This window comes from Marmota marmota, unplaced genomic scaffold (genome assembly GCF_001458135.2).
Source record: "Marmota marmota marmota unplaced genomic scaffold, marMar, whole genome shotgun sequence".
NCBI lineage: Eukaryota > Metazoa > Chordata > Mammalia > Rodentia > Sciuridae > Marmota > Marmota marmota.
In genome coordinates this window covers 14892080-14914046 of record NW_026000240.1, presented here as the reverse complement: position 1 = coordinate 14914046, position 21967 = coordinate 14892080, and the positions used below count along the sequence as shown (strand labels likewise).

The window sequence follows — 21967 nt, the reverse complement described above, 5'->3', positions numbered from 1 at the left end:
GCAAGGCAAGATACTCTACCCTAGAAACTCCAAAAAGAACACAGCCCTGTTTGGTTAACTTAGCCCACTGAGAACGTGTCAGTCTCTGACCTAGAGGACTGTAAAGAGTACATTTGTGTTACTTTAAGCTACTAAGCTTGTGGCAACCTCTTATGACAGCAACAGAAAACACGCCCCACACTGCCAGTATTCACAGCCACTGTTTCCCACATGCCTGGAGCTGAAGCATGCATTCTGCACATTATCTTAAACCTATCCTTGATGCTGAAAGATAGAACTATTCATCTTTTACAGAGGAGGGAACTATGTACAGAGAGGTCAGGTTCGTGGCAAGACTGGGACTAAATCCCAGGTTAGGGATCAGTTTGGTCTCTTGCCTTTCCCTGCACCAGCCAAATACTCTCAGCACAGTGGAAGCATCTTTGCTGCACTGTCTGTGCCCCCTACCCACTTCCTACCGACGATGTCTCATGGCTTAATGCAGACACTTCATTATTTGGTTTGAAATAATTTACTCCAGCAAGCAGACACTTTTCCAACTTTTAAACATATAAACAACTCCAAAAAAATTTGGATTATGGATGCATTTGAATTATCCGGTCAAATGTTTTACATAAACTCTGGACTTTGGGATGAAAACGCATAATATGTTTCATTTCTAACCTCGCTTTTCCAAAGGGAAATTTTGACAATCTCAGCAAAACACCTGGAACAAATTATGACATTTACTAGGAAGGAGGAAAGGCTGCACCTCCTGGAGTCTCTGGGAATAGGCAACCATTTCATGTTTCTTGCCTCCTCTACTTTCTCTTTTCTACACTGAGAAAAGAACTAGAAAACCTCATGATTTCTCAAACAGGTGAAGTATGGTCTCAGTCTATGTACTGAGACCTATGAAACCTTGAGCCCCCAAATAACATTTCCTCCTTTAACTGTTCTTTTTAGTTCTTTTGGTCACAGCAGTGAAAAAGCTGACTAAAACATCTACCCAACATGCACACGTACTTTACAATGGGTTTCACTAAAACTCAGGACAAATATTCTTATTTCCCATTTTTCCATATTTTAAGAATGCAAGAAGGAACATCAACCACTATGACATAATAAAGAGCTATAAAATAGTCTGGTGAGTATTAAAATACCACCATTTTCTTAAAAAATACTGAGGAATTATTGCCATCACACTGATAAATTTAAAAAGAAAATCTTAATACCAAAAGAGGAAACAGACCATTAGGACTGCTGTTTATCACAAGATACAATGTGTATTCCAGTACAGATTAAAAAAAGATCTCAAGTTTTTATTGTGATATAATGAACTTTAAATCAAACTCCTACCTTGTTAGAAGGCTTCATTGCTATTGAAATGACAGGATCAGGAACATGAATTGACTCCTAAAATATTTTTTAATAGAACAGAGAAAAATTCAAAAACTGTATTAAACAGTACAGGATGGATTCATTTAATGTGCTACATTACAAAAGGACAAACACCAGACAACATCTTTAGCCAGACAATTTATATCTTGGTTGGTTTTTATGCTAAAAAGGGAAATATATTAATGTAATATATTAATAAAGCTATTCACTAATATGATGAAACCATGAGCCCCCAAATAAGCATTTCCTCCTTTAACAGGGGCTGGGGCTCAGTGGTAGAGCACCTGTCTTGCACGTGTGAGGCAACGGGTTCGATCCTTAGCACCACATAAAAATAAGTAAAGATATTGTGTCCATCTACAACTAAAAAAAAATTTTAAAAAACACAGACTTCTGGCATGCAAATGATAAAAAGCTTTGAAATGGAAGAGCTTACCATAGAAAGGTCACTGTTCTCTTTGGTTGTGAACGTGTCTCCACTAGCACAGTCAATGCCAAACAAGGCAAAGATGTCTCCAGCATACACTTCCTCAACATCCTGAGAAAAGAAGCAATACAAATCAAGACACAACTACAAAGTAACTGCACAAGAAAAACTACAGAAAAACAAAGCAGAACTTCCTTCTGCAGAGAGTAACCCATGCAGCACCAACCACCAATCATGCCAAGACAGCTTCTACAGGGTCTTTACTTAAGTACACCTCAACGGACAAGATTTTCCCCCTAATGGAAAACTCAGAGCTATGGCTTCATCACCTGAAGGATCTGAAGTATTCAATTAGTGACTGTGCCTCACAATTCTAAAGTTATTTTTAAAAAACAACTGGGGTTGTGGCTCAGTGGTACAGCACTTGCCTAGCATGCATGTGGCACTGGGTTTGATCCCCAGCACCACATAAAAAAACTAAATAAGCAAAATAATAATACTGTGTTCATCTACAACTAACAATATTAAAAAAAAATTAAAAAGCATGTACTATCTGTGCTACCAAAGTTAGACAATGAGATCATAAAAACAGGCATGTACAAGGAAAAACTGCAAAGGAAGTTTTGCAAACAAAGGAAGCGAATGGAGCACACTATACTAAAAATACATTAAATTTCTCACAGAGGCGATCAGTCAAAAACACAGGAAGGCTAAGAACCAAGTCCAGCTGCCACGCTTCCTAGCAATTTCCTCTGAGATTGACAGTCATACACAACAGCTATGGAGTGGTGATGCAGCCTTGCGTCTTGCTTTGATGACTACAGAGGGGTATGTATTTTCTTGAAAAGGCTATGACAAGCACTCATCCTCCCAGCCTGCCCCCTGCTGCCTATCTCACAAAGCAGCAGAGATTTCCGACTTCAAGTCAGCCTATTCCTCTTCCCAAGAGAGATAAAAGTCATGGCCCCTCCCCCAAAATTCCTAAGATTTTGCTTAGACTGAAGAATTTCTCCAGGAACACAGGGCTGGACGGTGGAAGAGTGGGAGTGGGTGCAACCTCATGTACTCGGGGTTTCTGCCAAGCCCTAACCAGAAGGACTAAGAAGACTAGGACAGATTCAGAGCCAACTCAAGCCCAAAGTCAATAACCCAGACTGGACCCTGAGCAGATTTGACCACATGGCCCTGCAAGGGGATCTACAACAAGACTGAAAGCTCTAAGGTTAAACAGGTCTTTCATACCACCACATTTCAGAAAGTGAACATACTGAACCATGTGGAAAATCACATGAATGTGCAACCCTCACTGATCTGTAGGAACTACATTCTGCTGTCCTAAATGCCTACCTAGTACACTCACTGCTGCTCATGAGAAGAGTGCTGCACCTTGTGTGGAGTCCTAGGGAACAACCTGTCCTTTCACTGCAACCAGGCCATGGAAGAAACTCACAACCAGTGGCAGGCAACAAGCCCCACACCTGCCTATCTGGCTTACAGCAGCACACTCCTTCAGAGACAGCACATGCAAGGAAGACGCGTGTATTCAACCAGAGGTTGTTTCCTAACAGGGCGGGGGCGCCAGCATAATTGACTGCTTCCACAGGGATGGTGCACACCCCTCACTTGCCTCCATCATGTCAGCGTGCATGCGCACTAGCCGCTGCACCCGCACTCTCTTTCTGGTTCTCGTGTTGTAGATGGTGTCACCCTTCTGTAGCAACCCCTGGTAATTGCGGACATAAGTTAACTGTCCAAATCGACCCGCCTAGAAGTCAAGATGGGGTGTGGTAGAAGAATAAAGAGAAACGTAAGAGTCAAAATCAACAGAAAAACTTCTCAGCTACCTGCAAATACTTTCAATTTTATTAGCCCATCTTACATACATATCAGTTTATCATCTCAAATTACATGACACTGGCTTGGAAAACAAAAGATATTAAATGGTTGCTGCTGATCCACCTTTTGGTATCATAACCCAGAATACTTTTTATATTTCCTCTGAAATAAAGGTTATTAGCAAAGAAATTTGTTTATGTAAGGAAGTACACCTTTGCCTTCTAATATTATTTCTTAAGTTCAGTTTAATACTCTAAGACAGGAAACAGAAATGAGGCATAATTACTGAAAAAACAATTAAAAAAACCATAAATGGCAGGAGCATACTACATATCTAAAGCCGTCTTTGGTAACCACATGGAAAAAACACAAGAATTCTGTGAAAGGACTGAGTACACTAACACTGACCAAGTAAATATATATTTAAAAGCTGCCAGTTTTTACTAAGTTAATTTACAGGCTTAATACTATAGCAATAAAATCCAAACAGATCTTTAAAATTTAGTTTATTATTTAGATTTTTGGTACTAGGAACTGTATCAAGAGTGCTCTACTACTGAGCTATAGCTCCAGCCATTTTTAAATTGTGAAACAATCTAAGTTGCCCAGGCTGGCTTTGAACTTGTTATCCTCCTGATTCGCCTCCTTAGTTGCTGGGATTATAGGTGTACACCACTGTAGATTTTTAAAATTTGAGTAATGATTTAAAAATTCACTCAGTTAAAAACAAATTTTTCAAAACTATGGTAAAAAGAAAATAACCTTCACTAATATAAAAATGCTAAGTGCTCAAAAAGTACAGAATCAGAACAATTAGACTTAACAGTCCATAAGATACAATATAAATATTTAAATATTAAATGTTTGTCAATAGATGATAAAGGAAACATGATGAATCAGTGGAAAAGAAAGAATTGTTCATAAACTGGCAACTAGACAACTGGTTTCTATTTGGAGTCAGAAGAGATACATTAAAATCTAACTCACAACATATACCAGAACCAAATTCTAGCAGGATCAACAATGGAAAAACAAAACCATAAGAAAGCAAAGGAAACAAAAGTAAACACTGACAAAATATATACAAAGAAGAGGGTTTCTAATGTTAAAAATGATAGAATGACTAAAGAAAAAGACTGATATATTTGACTATAAATTTTAAACTGCTAATTATTTTTTAAAAAATCAACTTCATTAGAGAAAGCTGGTATAAATAACACATGTGACTCCAATAAGAAAAAAATAGACAAAACAAAAAGACAATTAGAAAAGAGAAAATCTAACTGCATTGTAAATATACCATTGAGAGTTCTTTGTCAGTGGGAAGTAGTGCAAGATGAACACTACATGATTTTTCATTAATTAAATCAATAAAATCATAATACTCTGTACTATAGTCACTGAAATAACCATAAATTCTGAGAGTGTGAAAGCAATCTGAAGCAATCTGGTAATATAAACTAATACATTAAATATTAAGATTTTTTTGTAAGTTGAATTCAGTAATTACTCTTCTAGGAAAACTTCTCACTGCAATGTTACATTTTAATTTAAAATTACTTAAACTATTTTTAACACTTGCAGCCTATCCAGTATTTTCCCCATTAAAAATATTAAGAACAGAAGCAATACCCCAACAAAAACACATTTAGCACTGAGCCTTGGATTCTAATACTGCTATCCAGAAAAAGGAAACAGGACTCCTTGGAGAAATGGCTGCTTTTAGGGCTGGGCATGGAATATACAAGACAAGCCTGAAGCACCCTGCAGTGACAGGAAGTCAGGAAGTGTTCAACACAACAAAACACTGGAAGGGGACACTGGAGCCAAGTGCAAGAGCTCCCTATGGCCAAGCCTGGCCAATCTGAGCAACAAAAATAACATATTAGGGATTATAACTTCAAGTACAAAGTAAATATCCATTAAGTTCATACCAATAAAAATAAGTGACCAACTGAATAAATAAATAAATGGGGGAGAAGAGCAAGTCTCCCATACAGAATTCCAACCACCCTATGTAGATTCTATTCTCTTAAAGATGTAGAGGGTAATTTCCACCCCAAAGTGTGAACGGAGAGGGACTTCTTCTAAAGAGTGCAGTAAGAAGAGCAAAGAATCACCTGGTAGCAGAGAAACCTGATAAACCCTACCCCAGCTAACATAGACAATGACAAGCCATGGTGACAGTCTGTGCCCTTAATGTGATGTGACAAGAATGACACTCTATCTTTGCAGTCATCCTCCTATAAACATATGACCCCCATCTAATCACTAAAGAAACTCAGGGGGCAGTCTACAAAGCATCTGACTAGCAAGTCTCAGAAATAGCAAGGTCATAAATAAGAGAAGTCCAAGAAGCTGTTACAGTCTAGAGAAGCCTAAGGAGACGTAGGACACATGATGGGACACTGAGATAGAAATGGGACATAGGCAAAACCCAAGGAAATTTGAATAAAGCATGGATTTTATTTAAGAACAATATATAAAATACTGGTCCATCAGTGGTGACATCTTTCCATGTCAAAAAATATGCATCTAAACACAATTTTTAAAGTCTGAGTAATATTCACAGTAAAGATATACCTCAATTTATTAGTTGAACTAGAATTCCTGCATTTTCAATTACTTCTAAGAGTTCTATTTTATCAACAAAGATGTGAGCAAACTAGAGCTAATATTAGCACATGACCCTTCATGAGTTCCTGAGGACAGATTCCCAAAAGCAAACCCACTGTTATTTACAACAATGAAAGCCTGGAAACAAAAATGTGCAATAATTACAAAATTTTAAGCAAATGATAGTATATCTAAGAGTATTAAGTTGCCATTTAAATGTTTAAACTCTTTTTTTTATATTTATTTTTTTAGTTGCAGTTGGGTGCAATATCTTTATTCTATTTATTTATTTTTATGTGGTGCTGAGGATCAAACCCAGGGCCTCACGTATACTAGGTGAGTGCTCTACCGCTAAGCCACAATCCCAGCCCCAATGTTTAAACTTTTAAGGGCTGGGGTTGTTACTCAGTGGTAGAGCCTAGCATGTTTGAGGCACTGGGTTCAATCCTCAGCACCACATAAAAATAAAGTCATTCTGTCCATCTACAAAACAAAAAAAAAAATTTAAATGTTTAAACTATTTATAGAAACATGGGTCATATGTATTATGATGTTAAATGAAAACAAAAGTTATAAAGTAGTATGATACATAAAAAATCTATTATTTTAAACCACAACGAGAGGAAATGCTTCTAAAAACACGGGACTGTCAACCCAAGAACTTCTGAAATTCCTTATTTGTTCTTTCTACTTTTCCTGTTTTCTAAATCTTTCATATGAGGTATAGAGTCATTTTGTGATAGGAATAGAGCCTAAAAGAAAATAAAATTCCTACTGACAGAAGTTAAATACACTAGAAAGCAACTTACCTCAAGTTTAAAAGCCAGGCCTACAAATGGGTGGGAGTTATCCCTTTGGGAGTTCATTAAGATTTTGGTTTTCTCTTTTGAGTCACTGAAAATAAAATAAATATAAATCTATGGAGTAAAATATTTCAAATTTATTTTATCAGCGTATTATCCAAGAAAAAAGCACACATGACATTTCTGACCTCACCCACAATAAAATTTTACTGAAAGAGATCAGTAAGAATTAAGTACTTAGGGCTTAGTTTCTACATAGAGATAGGACCGGAGTACACTAAAAAACTGAAAAGGTTTGATACAGAAAGAAAAATAATAAATAAGAGCTTAAAAAAAGTTTATTTCTTAAAAATATTTCTTAAAATTAGTTCTGACTGGGATAGGGATGTAGTTCAGAGGCACAGCGCAAGCCTAGCATGCATGAGGCCCTGGCTTTGTTTCCTAGCAGGACAACAAAAAAGAGTGTGTGTGTGTGTGTGTGTGTGTGAGTGAGAGAGTGAGAGAGGGAGAGAGGGAGAGAGAGAGAGAGAGAAAGAGAGAAGAGCTAAAAGGAGCTGGTCTCAAATGAGAAAATCTTCTAATAATATAAAGCTTGAGAGACAGACGGTACTTCTAACTCACAAACATGATAGGGAACTTGAATAGCAAACATCTTTCTATATCCCAAAATTGTTACCCAACTAGAACTGTGATCAATTTTTGCAAATTATGAAACAAAGTTATAAATGTGACTAGAAGACTCATTCTTAGGGTCTGAAGTTTTTGCATAAATTAAGATCCAAGTGCCAAGACTTACTTCTCCTGATTGAGAACAGCATAATTCGGGACCTCCGATGGATCTGGGAGATATTCTAGAACCGCATCTAGAAGAGGTTGGACTCCTTTGTTCTTTAAGGCACTTCCCAAGAAGACAGGAGTAAATGATCTATTTAGAGTAGCCCTTCGGATTGCAAGCTTCAAAAAATGAAAGAAAATTAATGATTCATTCATGTTAACATTTCATTTTGTGCTTCAGGGCAATTACAAACCAATAAATGAATAAAGTGAACTGACACTCTTCAGAAGAGTGTTGACTCTAGTGGAGACCAAAATCAGGCCCCAATAACTTATAACTTAAGGTCAAAATACAATAATAATAATTCCCTTTTTCACACTTAACATTCCTGAAATCACTAATTTTTTTAATCAACTTGTGATTTGGCAAAAAAGTATGTACACATAGAAATTAGATCAATGCAAACTGTATACTAATAAATGTGTAAAACAGAGGAAAGGGCAATACATATGCAAAAAAAAAAAAAAGATCTATTCGCAGGTAACCTATTTTAAGGAGGCACAGAGAACTGGGCAAATCAGAGAAGACAGAAGGGCTTTTACTAAAAGCCTTTGAATATACTTTTTTAATTAAACTGTATGAAAGTAATATCTATTTTTAAAAAATTGAATATGCACAGAAAACCAAACTGTACAAACCACTCATAAATGAACAGGATAGTAGCAGACTCTAGAAAAAGGACTCCTCCCCCACCCCTTGTGCAAGCCCAATAAAGGTGTTCTGCAGGCTGAGCCAGGGCTGCTCAAAGGCGACGTGGTGGAGTTAGCTCTAGCAGCTGGAAGAGGCCAAGAGTGCAGCGGTTGCAAATCGCCATGGCAGAAATATGGCAGTATGCAATCATTTCTTAGTCGTCACAAAAAAACACAGAACTGGTTACCCCAAGACACTTCAAGGAGAACATGTACAGACATGATTTCTACACATTACTACAAGGAAAAGCAGCACAAGAGCTGAGCACAATAAAAGAGGGTATAAAAAGAGGCAATTATGGCTGAAAACTGTCTGAAAGCCTCACTTCTGCTCTTGTTAGGAACCAGAAATTGTTAGGTCACTAACTACTTAGGCTACATTAGCTACCATGAGCTACCAGGTCACATCTTTGACTCCCCACTTGCCCCAAATATACAAGTACGGACATAAGGACATCTTACCATACTTACTTTACATCTACAGAACAAAGAAACACATGAGAGTGGTAGGTAAATAGAAACAAAGAGACTGAAACATGCCCAACAAAGTCTGTTTTCCCCAGTGCTTGTTTTCTTAAGAATCACTGCTGCCTCTCCATGTTCTTGGTAGCACATCCTACCACAATCTGGAAACAGAGGACACCATGTGCACTGTGCAGCAGAGTCAACAGGACCACAGCCTTCCCGCAAAGGCTGCCTGCAAGGCTGGCCTATGCCTGCTCTCTGGGAACTCGGATTTCAGGAGGGTCCTCACCATTCTCAGAACTGGCAAGAATGATTTGCTGTGCACAACATGGTGTGTGCTAAACACTTGTTTTCTTTATGGAAATTTGAGTTATGGGTATGAGCTAGGTAGAAGGTGTTTATGCAAGGCACCCTGTCTCTAACGAGCTTCCCTAATGGCCACACCCGTGCCAGAGGACCTCAGCAGTCCTGGGTAATTCCACTGGGAGAGGACACTGTTGGCTACCCATGGCTTCATCTCATGTGCCATTTTCCTGGGCTGAATTTGCTATGTACCCTTTCACAGGAAAAGTCACAGTAATGATGACTATGTGCTGAGTCCTGTAAGTCCTAGTGAATCACTGACCCTGGGAGTGGTCCCAGAGAGCCCTTTAATAGACTTTAATAGTTTTGGGGAAAACTAACTTCAGTCTTTTTAAAAGTTGTAGTAAAACCTACATAAGATGAAATTTACCACTTTTACCATATTCAAGTGTATAGCTTAGCAGCATTACATACACTCACCAGGTCATACATCCATCCCTACCACCCATCTTCAGAACTTTTTCATTATCCCAAACTGAAACTGTATCTATGAAACAGTAACTCCCCACTAACCCTCCCACCAGCCCTGCTGTGATAGAGGTGGAATGACAACCTATCTGTTCTTTTGCAACTTGGCTTATTTCATTTAGAATGTCTTCAAGACTCATCCATGTGGCAGCATGTACCAAAATTTCTTTCTTTTGTGTGTGTGTGTGTGTGTGTGTGTGTGTTGCTGGGGATTGAACCTAGGGCCTTGTGCATGCGAGGCAAGCAGTCTACCAACTGAGCTATATCCCCAACCTCCAGAATTTCACTCTTTTTAGATCTAAAAAAATACCACATTTTGTTTATCACTCATTCACTAAAGGACATATGGAATATTTTGCCTTTTGGCACTTCAGGAGTGCAGCTACAGTGACTGAATATAACTGCTTGAGACCCTTCTATTTCGGATATACCCCCAGAAGGAAAACTGTTGGATCAAATAGTAATTGTCTTTCATTTCTGAGGAACCGCCATGCCATTTTCCACAGTGGTGCACAAGGGTTCTAACCTCCACATCCTTGCCAGCAGCTCTTATTTAGTTTGTACTGCTTGGAATAAGACCCATCCTAATGGGTATTAAGTGGAATCTCATTGCTGTTTGATTTCCATTTCCCTAATGATCAGTAACGTTTAGCATCCTTTCTTGTACTGACCATTTATATATCTGCTTTGGAGAATGTTTATTCAAAAAATGATTATCGGTCATAGACAAGAATCTCCCTATTTTTATAGAGCTAACAATCAAGTGAAGGAAATAATAAGGCTTCATGCAATGTTTCCCAATATTACAGCAGTGTTACTACCAAGAATGAGCTGTTAATACTTAGCAACCTCATATCTTAACCTGTCTTACTGCTATAACTTTTTAAAAAAATATATTTACTTTTTAGTTGTAGGTGGACACAATATCTTTATTTCATTTTTATATGGTTCTGAGGATCGAACCCAGTGCTTCACGTGTGCTAGGAGAGCACCCTACCTCTGAGCCACAATCCCAGCCCCTGCTGCTATAACTTTTTTATATTTATTTTCTCTTTTTAATAAGGACATAGCCAAGAGGTTGACTGTTTCAGTATCTTTTTTCTAGAACAAATTATGACCCCTTTCTCATTTGAAGACATTATACAACTAGATACTTTCAAAAAAAGTAATATGACATGCCAAATACTGTTCAAGGAAGCAGATATGTTAAATAAATTTCACTCATATCTTGTTAATAAAACCTGTGCATAAAAACATCATGTGCCCTCCCCCCAAAAAAGAAGGAAAAAACCCTATCTGCTAGTATAAGAATTATATTGATCCTTTCTTTCTTTTTGGAACCATGAATTGAACCTAGTGGCACTTAACCACTGAGCCACATCCCCAGCCCTTTTCACCAAGTTGCTGAGGCTGACTTTGAACTTGCAGTCCTCTTGCCTCAGTCTCCTGAGTTGCTGGGATTACAGATGAGGGCCACCACACCTGGCTAAGAATTATTTTGAGAGAACTTGCCTTTAAGTCAGAGATGGAGGGGACTTTCTCCTCTAGGAACAGCTCCCCAAGCTGCTCATCTGAGTTGGCAACACATTCGATCAGCTCCTGCCGGTGGTCTGCTGCAGCAACCCTCAATTCAGCAGGAATTTCACCATATCGAACAGTCTGACTGAGAAAAGAAACGTTTCACTTAGTACTTTAATGGTATTCAGTTAAACATACAAAGCACCATTGAGAAGATATAATTAATGGCTAATACATTTTTTATAGGTAAGGAAAAGCATGATATATTTGTACTCAATCAGCAAATATGACTAATATGTCTTTAAAATTCATTCAGAATAGTGGGCAAAGGTACTTTAAACAGCAAAGCAACTTGCTCAGGGTTGCACAACTAGCACATAGAAGAGCCAACATTTAAAATAGTCCACTATAATGAGGGAAAAAACCCTTTATTTTTTAATAGAGATCAATTCTACTTTTATGTCAGCAAAATTTTACAGAAGATTATGCTAAATGATATAACGCAAAATCCTTCCCAATTTAATACAAACTAGTCTGACCTCATTCTAGAAATCCAAAATGAGTATATACTATAAAATCAAAACAATCACTTGGAAATGTATCAACTAAAGCAAACATTAAACTTCTTTTCAATGTAGTTACAGAACCCATTTTATTGCATCCTAACTGGAAAGTACATAATCTTGATTTTTATGTTTGAAGTCCATCTGAGCTCTTGAAAATCCTACAAACCATAAACCTGTTTATCAGAACATCACATTCTCTAGCAAGCAGGATTAGAGATCTCACTCTACTCCTTTTTTAAAAATAACAACCCTGACTACAGTTTGTAGTAAGTAAGGTGGGACAACATCGCATATTTCCATCTTGAGACCTGTCTCCACTCTAGGCGCAAAGCAGATAAAATCACCAAAAAAAACAAAAAAAACTTGCAAAGTCACCATATTTGCTTATTTAACAACAGTCTGAAAGTTTTTCAAGGTGTTTATAAAAAAAATAAAAATTAATGCAAAAATAATTAGCTTTTAAGAAAACACATTCTTTAAGACAAAAGATAACTACAGTTAGAAAATAATCCTTAACATCCTGAAGAACACCCTTCACAGCCTTGGATCTTGACTCCTTCATCCAGGCAGGCTCCACAGACTTCAGCCTTCCCTGCACCTTCTGACAGACAGACACCCCATGCACATTGAGAAGCCCCACCTGTCATTCTGATGTAAAAGAACACAAAAGGACCTCTACCTGAGAAACAGCTACCTGATAATTCCTTGCAAACTCTAGGAAGTGGACTCCTTCACTCATTCAAAAACACCTTTCTGAGTCCCTGCCATGAAAAAAGCTGGACTGTAAAGCAATAGCAACAGAACCTTGGGCCTTATGTTAAGGATGACAGGTCAATGCAGCCATCCTCACTTAGCTGTCACATAGGGAGAGGAACCTTCTTTTCTGGGCAGCCTGTATCCTCTTCCTGCCTACAAGCTGGCTGATGAGGACAGAGTTCACAGTTCAGGATCGCAGTGTCACTCCCCTACCTGTCAGACCTGTGATTCTAACTTCACAGCAGAAGGAGGAGGTCCCTCAAGCAGCAGCAGCTCTGGAGAAGCTACCCCCTACCGGGCTTGCTCCCCAGAACACATGACTCTCCACATCACCAGATCTGTATCCTCAAAGTGTGATCTGTAGCAATACAGTAGTGCATTGCCTGAGAACTTTCCAAAAATACAAATTCTAACCCCAACACCAGAGCTACTAAATCAGAATCTCTGGAGGTGAACCCAGGCTACCTGTTTTAATGAGTTCTTGATTTGTATGAATACTAGGATGTGATAACCACTGGAAAATGACAGTAGTGTGCAGGCAGAAGTCACTGAAATGTTGACTAAACAAATACAACATGGAAAAGCTACCAAGCTGGGCAGAGTGGCACACACATTAAGTACTTCCAATTACTTGGGAAGCTGAGGCAGGAGGGTCCCAAGTTCAAGACCAGCCTGGGTGACTTGGTGAGACCCTGCCTTAAATAAAATAAAAAGGGCTGGGATATAGCTCAGTGGCATAGGGCCTCCCCAGCATCCATGAAGCCCTGGGTTCCATCTCCAGCACCACATGAAGGAAAAAAAGTTATAAACTTGCTTCTTGCATTTCCTAAACCACATTGACACAATTGTAAGTTTTCACATATGAACTGTTTTACCTTTGTAATACCATGAAGCAGGTACAGCAAATACTTAACAATCCTTATCTCTCCCTATTTTTACCACAACACCCAAGACACAGCAATGCTGCCTTTTAAGTCCACAGCATGAGTGAATGAAGGGACCAATGAACTAGAGGGAAAGAGACACTAGCAGTTCAACCCAGAAGCGCTCACCCTGAAAGCACCCACATGTAGCAACATGATTGGAGCAGTTGCCCGAAACCTAACATGCTCTCTGTCAGAATGCACACCGAGAAAACCAGGACCAAAGGAACTAAAATATAGTCCCTCTGGAGAATATTCTTCCAGCCATGTTTCTAAAATATGTTTACTGTACGTTTAAAGAGCATACTCTTGCCACTTTGGTGTTTTCTAAAGTATATATAAGGATATATTTTTAGTTAGGCACGGAGGCGCACGCCTGCAATCCCAGTGGCTCAAAGGGCTGAGGCAAGAGGATCATAAGTTTAAGGACAGCCTCAGTTACTCAGTGAGGCCCCAAGCAACTTCACAAGACCCTGTCTCAAAAACAAACAAAAAAAAGGGGCTAGGGATGTGGCTCAGTGGCTGAATGCCCAGGGGTTAAATCTTCAGTATCAAAAAAAAAAAAAAAAACAAAGAGTGTCTTTTTAGCACTTACCCAAAGTCTCCATCAAAAAAGATGGCGCGTTCCTCGATGAGATCTATAATTCCTCGAAAATTACCCTCCAAACCAATGGGTATTTGCACAAATGCTGCATTATGACTTAGTTTAGACCTGAAAGATAAAAATACCCTACTTACTTTTCTTCTCTTAAAATCTCTTTCAAGTAACAAATGTAAAAATAAATCAATGGCAGACACTGTAGAAACGAGAAGGGTAACATCAGCATTTTAGAAGAGACAAGCAGTGAGAGAGGACTGGCAGCCAGCCTCCAAGAGCTCAGGAAGCCCACAGCCCTGCTAAGGCAACAAAAAGAACTCCAGAGCAAGAGGCTTCCCACCGCATCTCCTGAGCATGCAAAATCAGAAACACAGGGAAGAAGAAAAACAAGGGGCTGGCAAGGAAATTGAAGGATGGTGGAATAGCTGAGCCACCTCTCATTCTTAGATCCTGACAGCAAAACTAAGTGCAGCTATCTGCAGAGAGAATTTTCATAGGACACACTCATCATAAGTCTGTCCCCCAACCAGGCACAGTCACTGATAGGAACTGCACTGACCTGGCAGGATTCCCAGGGGAGAAGAAACGTCTAGCTGCATTATGGAGCCTGGACTCTAGACTTGGATGGGTAACTATGGGAGAGAATCTGAGGATTGCTACCTGAAGGAAACTAAGAACTTGTGAGAGAAATACAAACTCAAGAAACAGCACTAACCTCCAAAGTTACCAGAATAATGAAAACTAAAAATTTGTGAATTACCTCTATTAAAAGTGTTCCAATAAACAAGAAAGCTTATAAAAATTAACTACATAATTGCTGAAATATTTTCAAAAGATAGGCTAAATACCCAGCAACTTGGGAGGCTGAGGCAAGAGGATGGCAAGTTCAAAGCCAGCCTCAGCAGTTGAGCGAGGCCCTGTCGCTGGGAATGTGGCTCAGTGGTTAAGTGCCCCTGGGTTAACCAGTACCAAAAAGGGGGCGGGGGGCTAAATACTCAGAGGGACACAGATTAGTATCAAATTCACAAGCTAGAATATTAACCTTAATAATTCTCACATGTTGCTGGGTATGGTGGTGAATGCCTGTAATCCCAGCGGCTCAGAAGGCTAAAGCAGGAGGATCACAAGTTCAAAGCCAGCCTCAACAACTTAAGGGAGGCCCTAAGCAACTTAAGGAGACCCTGTCTCTAACTAAAATATAAAAAAGAGCTGGGGATGTGGTCCAGGGGTTAAGTGCCCCTTGGTTCAATCCCCAGAACCAAAAAAAAAAAAAAAAAATTCTCTCATGATCCAGCACAAAATAACAAAAAGCTTGATAGAAAAGTGAAGACAGAGGACAAATCTAGACATTCCCAAATCAGCTTAATGAGTTACAAAATGAGAAAGTAGATAAATAGGAGTGGAGCAAAGAAAGAACCAAAGTAATCAAAAAATGATGAAAGACAATTTTCTTGGGAATTCAGGAAGACTTGGTAGGAAAAAAATCCATGTGCAGCTCAGCCCAAGAAAGTCAGGACAAAAAGTAAGAACATTTAGTTTTTACCAAGAAAACATTACAAACAGCCCCCAAAAGAAAAACATGACTTTCACTTTCTCAAATACGTCACTCCCATTCAATTTTCTGTTTCAGATACATCACTCTCAGCCTATCCACACATTTACCACCTGCACCCATTAGCTGTGCTGTGAAACTTGAGCAGGACACTACGGCTGCACTCACATGTCCACAAAAGTGAAAAGCAAGCCCTTCACTTGAAAAGCCAGGTGAAACACACCATAGGAAACATGAAAAGCCAGGAAACGTGAAAGGCCATAAGCACCACTGGCCACAGCTTGTGCCGGATGCCTCACTGTTGTCTTGCACATGCCTTATCATCAGAAAGCAAGGGGACTGCGTCTCTGTGCACACTATGTAAACACATTCACTAAAATCTATCAAAACCCCCCAAAATTAAAACAGAAAGTGACCCTTCAGGTTGTCTTAATAGAATGCAAACTACTTCTAGAACCTAGATTACACCTTCACTAATTACAGCAAAGCAATAGCAACTGCCAGATATCTTCTGAAGTCATCTTAACCTCCCCAGAGTTCATCATTTTTCCCCCATTTCACAGAGAAAGTGGCTGATAAAATTACACCATAACCCAAACTAATGAATTCAGTGCTTCATTTACTAAGTTACTTACAGACATGTTTTTAATCAAGGAAAGCATAAAGACAGAGCTTAGCAACACGCTATGAACGGACCTTCTGGAAGCAAAGCTAGCTGTCCAGATCAGGACACCCTCTCTTCTGAGGCTCAGTACCTCATTTGCTGCAGGGCCCTGGCCGGGTTGGAGCCCATCCGGTCCAGTTTGTTAATGAAAGTTAAAAAAGGAACACTGTAGCGTTTCATCTGACGATGGACAGTCAAGGTCTGGCACTGTACCCCTCCGACGGCACAGAGAACAAGGATGGCGCCATCCAGCACTCTCAGAGCCCTTTCGACCTCTATCGTGAAGTCCACATGGCCTGGTGAGACAAAGCAGCATGTAAGACGGTGAAAGAGTGGTCTGAAGTTTTAATCCAGGCACTATTAAAAGGCTCTGTAGCACTGTTGGCTATGTAAGTCTTCTAATTAGAATGCAGTTTCCTCTGCACACCAATGCCATTCACCCCCATCAGGTCCAGAGAGATCACTCCTACAAAATATAAGGGCCTGGGCAACTGTGGAGTCAGCTACAATCTGTAAAAGGCAAGAACTTAATACTCACATGTATGTGCACTATTTTTCAAGGAAATCAACAAGTGCTTCAGGTCCCACATCTATTTTCTCTAATAAGAAATCATTAGTAATATTGATTTAATTTGATACTCAAAATTAAACTGGGTCAGAGTAGAAGAAGGAACCAAATGTGCTTCTGCAACAGAGCTACAATAAAAGCAAGACCCTAACTCACCAGGAGTATCTATGATGTTGATGTTGACATCTTTCCACATGGTATATGTAGCTGCTGACTGAATCGTGATTCCTCGCTGTCTCTCTAGTTCCATGGAATCCATGACTGCACCAACTCCATCTTTACCTTTCACCTAAACACAAGTATAACAATTCAGACTTCTGTCTTTGCATCCCAACAAGGAAAGCGATCTCTACTGAAATGGAAACAATATACAGTTAACTTGGACAATTTTCAGACATCTAACAGTTAAACTACAGCATCTCAAAAAGTAGATAATAGTCAGCATGTCTTAACAGCCACAAAGCTGTCCTCCTTACTGCTAGGACAGACCAGGGGAACATGCCAGTCTTAGAAATATCCTTGCTTGGGCTGGGGATGTGGCTCAAGCGGTAGCGCGCTCGCCTGGCATGCATGCGGCCCAGGTTCGATCCTCAGCACCACATACAAACAAAGATGTTGTGTCCGCCAATAACAAAAAAAATAAATAAATATTAAAAAATTCTCTCTCTCTCTCAAAAAAAAAAAAAAATTCTACACAATGTGAAATCATAAAAAAAAAAAAAAAAAGAAATATCCTTGCTCCCTCTGCACAGCTCCTTCCCACCAGCCCTACCTCAGTTCATCAACAGGTGTTAATCCTTCCCAGTTCTGCCTCAGCTGGACAGAGGCATTCATAGGAAGGATTCTGCTCTTGAGAGTATGTAATTTAACAAGATACTCTTCACCTGAAGAAATAGTTCAGGATGGAGAGTTAAGTTACTCCATGCTACATGTGTTCAGGAGTCTCAATTTTTTTTTAAATACATTTTTTCCAACATTTATTTTTTTAAGCTCAAACTATATGTCATTTTAAACCCATGTGTCCATTTAACATTATAAATGTCTACCCATTATTAAAAACTATATAAGAACTATTTTAACAGTTGCTTAAGAATAGATTTTATTGGTTTAACATTCTTAAAAGATAATCTGCTCAGGATACTAACAGTGACAGTCTCTGGAGCCAACATGGGCTCTCGCCTCTGTGTATGTGACTGTGGTTAAAAAGCCAATGTTACTGCTCTTCTTATTCTCTCAGGTTTTATGAAGTTCACTAAATCATAAATATAAGACAACTAAAACCAAGCTCTAATTATCTGGCATCAACTGTGAACCACATACCTCATGCATCTTTGCGATCCTGCCAGTATAGTACAGCACCCGCTCTGTTAACGTGGTCTTCCCAGAGTCAATGTGAGCGGAGATTCCGATGTTTCGGATTTTTTCATTAGGAATTATCCCTGATGAACACCATCGGCAGGCCTTCCAATTAACCTGAAGAAATGAAAGGGCTCAATTCAATGCACTTTTTAGAAGGATAATAGGCAATTAAAAGGAAAGAATGGTGGGCATCTTTCCTCCAAAGAATTGCAATGAATACAAGAAATCCTGGAAAGGCAGAAGGGGAAATGTTTAAACCTGCAACACCAAAGAAGTAGCCACAAAAAAAGGCAAAGAACATATACTCTTTAGAATTAGCTAAATTAAAACAGAAAAATACCTTTGCCAAATGTTAGCTTGGAAATACATTGGAGCTGCTTAAAATAAAATCAGAAAATAGCTCCTAAAACTATTTAAATACGAAATAAAGAATTTAATTTAAATTTTCCATTAATTTTCTCTCCTTCCTCTTCACTGTGGCTCACAGCAAGGGCGTTTTGAGGATTTACAATTCCACGCAGTAGCTTCAAGGCAGCCCGGCAAAGGCTCCAGATTTTCTCTACAAAAAAATAATGAAATATTTTTAAAACTACACTAGCAAGGGGCGGGACACTGGACTTCATGGCCAAAACAAACTTCTTCCTACAGAACTGCACATCCAAAGTGCACAGCAGTCACTTCTGCAAAGGAGGCGGCAAAAGGACTTGGAAAAGGTGACAGCCTTGCTGATCCACAGAGAGCGAGTGACCCGAGGCGCAAGGACAGGGCCGGCTGCGCCCGGGCCCGCCCGGCCCCACAAGCTTTAGCGTATCAACCTGAACCTTGGCGGACACGGACCACGGAGAAGCGCCTGCAGCGGAGCGCAAGTCAATAACCCAGGCAGACGACCGGGTCAGGCGCGGGGCTTGGGCAGCTCCTGGGGACCGAGGGGTCGCAGCCCGGGCTCCTCCTGAGGACAGAGGCTGACACCCCGCCGCACGTACCTGCCTCCCTCGCCGGCACAGAGCTGAGGCAGCACGCACCAGCAGCATGCTTAGCGAACCTAAGCCCGGTCCTTCAGCACCGGCTCCCGCAGGAAGTCACTTCCGGCGGCTCGGCAGAGCACTTCCGGGGCGAAAGCACGGAGGCGCTAGGTGCGGAGCCTCCGGCAGACAGGCGGCGGCGCCCTCTGCCGCCTGGAGGAGGAAGTGCACCGCCCGGCGCAGAGCCTAGTGCCCTGGGAGAGCGGTTTAATCCTGTAGAACCAGGACGGGTGCGAAAGACAAAGACTTTAAACTGGGCTGTTTGTATTCCCGCGTGGGGAGGTGTTCATAACAGAATTTAAGTGAAAAGAATGTCAAATTGCCCACGAGGTTCGCGCAGTGTTATAGATTCGCGCGCGCCTGAAACGTGCCTGTGGTTGAGCCCCAAGAACCTGGAGCAAGAGGTCGACTACCGACTGCAGATTACTGCTCTTATCTCACAACATTGCATTGCTCCCAGTTGTCAGCTGCGCTGCCAGACCAGGTGGAAGGCGGCGACCTGCAGTTCAGGTGCCACCTTGCGTCTCCAAGGACGTGGCCTGATAGGTCCAAAATTCTGTCTCAAACCCTCCCAGCAGCCTTCCTGGTGCAGAAGGAAATCCTCCTGAGGCTCCCTCCACACTGCCCCCCTCCCTCCTCCTGCTGCTCCCAGCCCTGACTGTCCCCTCTCTCTCCTCCTTGTACTCCAACCCTGTCTCCTCTCCCTCCTCCTTGTGGACCAGCCCTGTTTGTCCCCTCTTGCGGCAGTCTGGCTAGGCACAATTCAGGAGCCACTTGTCAAAAGAAACGAATTTTATTTTTAGAACCACACATGCCAAACCACACAGCTCCTCAGGAAAAACCTTCAGAGCCCAACTGCCACCACCGGCTTCCCACAAGCCTCTCAACCTCCCCCACTCCTCCAGCTCTTGAGGCTGATTGGCTGGGTCACGTGGGCAGAGCCAAAAACAGTCCCCCAATGAGCAGCTCCATGGTCTGAAAGGGTGGGGAAACAGCCCAATGAGCATCACCGCAGAGGAGCCAATCAGTTGGCAGCTAGAAGTTTGCTGGGCCGCTGTGAGCCAATCATCAGCTGGCAGCTGGAAGTTTGTTGGCAGCTGGAAGTTTGCTGGGGCCCCTTAGGCTGTGGCTCTCAACACCCTCTCCTTCCTCCTGGCGCTTCTGTGGCTCTGAGTGCCCGCCTCTGCCCTGGCTAAGGCCCAGTGACTGATGGCCCTCTTAAGTGGGCAGAGGCCTCTCTGCTGAAACTGCTCAGCCCAGTGAATGCAGGGTTGCTCTTTGCTCTGCTTTGGTGCAAGTTCAGTGTTTTCCTTAACAAGCAGATTTTTTAAAACCTGGAGAGGCTTCCTGGAGACTGGACAGCTCCCCGCTGGCACCTTCCCAACGCCTCACACAGGCTAGGCAAGTACTCTTTATCACTGAGCCACAGCCCCAGTCCTGAATCTGACCCTTAAATCAGTAGTGGTTCCCGGGTTTTGTTTTCCTTTTGCATTTTGTCAGTCATCGACTGGGTGCTGAAAGAGTCCTTTAATCCAGAAGTGCCACAAAAGCACCCCCTCCCCAGGGGGCAGAAGCAGGGAAAGGCTTCTGGCTCAGCCCTATGGGAATCAGAGGGCTTCCCCCAGTGAGGTGCCATCTCTGGTCTCTACAGCTGCAGTCCTCCTAGTGTTTCCTGACCCCATGGTCTTCAGGCACATTAGTCAGGTGTTTTGTAGAATGTCCCCCACATACATTTTATAATTTCAACTTCCACAGAATAAACAATAGCCTCTGTAGAATAGGCAGAATCTTGTGTTTCTCGTTTATGCTGCGGTCCAGTGATTTAGAGGATGATTTTGAAGTCTCAAGGTTCATCAAAAATTAATACAATTCTGTATCTAGCAATGTAGAAACAAGTCTTTTTTTTTTTTTAAATAAAATCAAGAATGTCTTTTTTTAATTCTACTAAAACCAAGGGAACAGTTTACCTCCGTGGCTGTCTCTGCCATTGATCACAAAGGGATGGAGAGTGGCTTTGGGACATCTGCTTTTGGGAACTGAGGCTGTGGCTTTTTGTTATTGTAATTGTAGATGGACAGCATGCCTTTATTTTATGTTGTGGTGCATGAGGATCGAACACAGTGCCTCATGCATGCTAGGCAAGAGCTCTACCACTGAGCTACAGCCCCAGCCCTGTGTGTCTGCATTTTTAAAGCAAACTTCTGCCTCTACTTTCAGCAATTTAAGCTAGCATACAATGCATATAAATTAACTCAAAAAGTTAGCTTAAATAAAATCTTACTCAAGTGCTATGGCTTTTATAAAAAGACATTTTACATTTATGATTTACACTAGACAAAAATGAGTGTTAAGGGCCTGGGGTTGGGGCTCATAGGAAGAGCACTTGCCTAGCACGCATGAGGCCCTGGGTTCAATCTTCAGCACCACATAAAAATAAGATAAAAGTACTGTGTCCACCTATAACTACCAAATAATTTTTTAAAAATTAGAAAGGAGAAAGATCAGTTTATATTAGTTCAAATGTTAGTGGTCAAAGACAATTTCTATAAAAAATAATTA

General features: G+C 40.8%; 1 protein-coding gene across 1 annotated transcript in view; it reads right to left on the bottom strand.

Annotated features, from left to right (window-relative positions):
• The window catches only part of Gfm1 (G elongation factor mitochondrial 1), a 40970-nt gene extending 21453 nt beyond the window's left edge, over positions 1-19517 (bottom strand). The window contains exons 1-11 of the mRNA XM_015486945.2: positions 19370-19517; positions 18348-18500; positions 17184-17316; positions 16551-16755; positions 14241-14357; positions 11395-11545; positions 7859-8016; positions 7069-7153; positions 3435-3572; positions 1817-1918; positions 1339-1395 (exon numbers count right to left, since the gene is read on the bottom strand). Coding sequence (XP_015342431.1) covers positions 1339-1395; positions 1817-1918; positions 3435-3572; positions 7069-7153; positions 7859-8016; positions 11395-11545; positions 14241-14357; positions 16551-16755; positions 17184-17316; positions 18348-18500; positions 19370-19417 — 1347 coding nt within the window. The 5' untranslated portion in view covers positions 19418-19517. The remainder of the gene's footprint in view (positions 1-1338; positions 1396-1816; positions 1919-3434; positions 3573-7068; positions 7154-7858; positions 8017-11394; positions 11546-14240; positions 14358-16550; positions 16756-17183; positions 17317-18347; positions 18501-19369) is intronic.
• Between the last annotated feature and the right edge of the window lie 2450 nt (positions 19518-21967).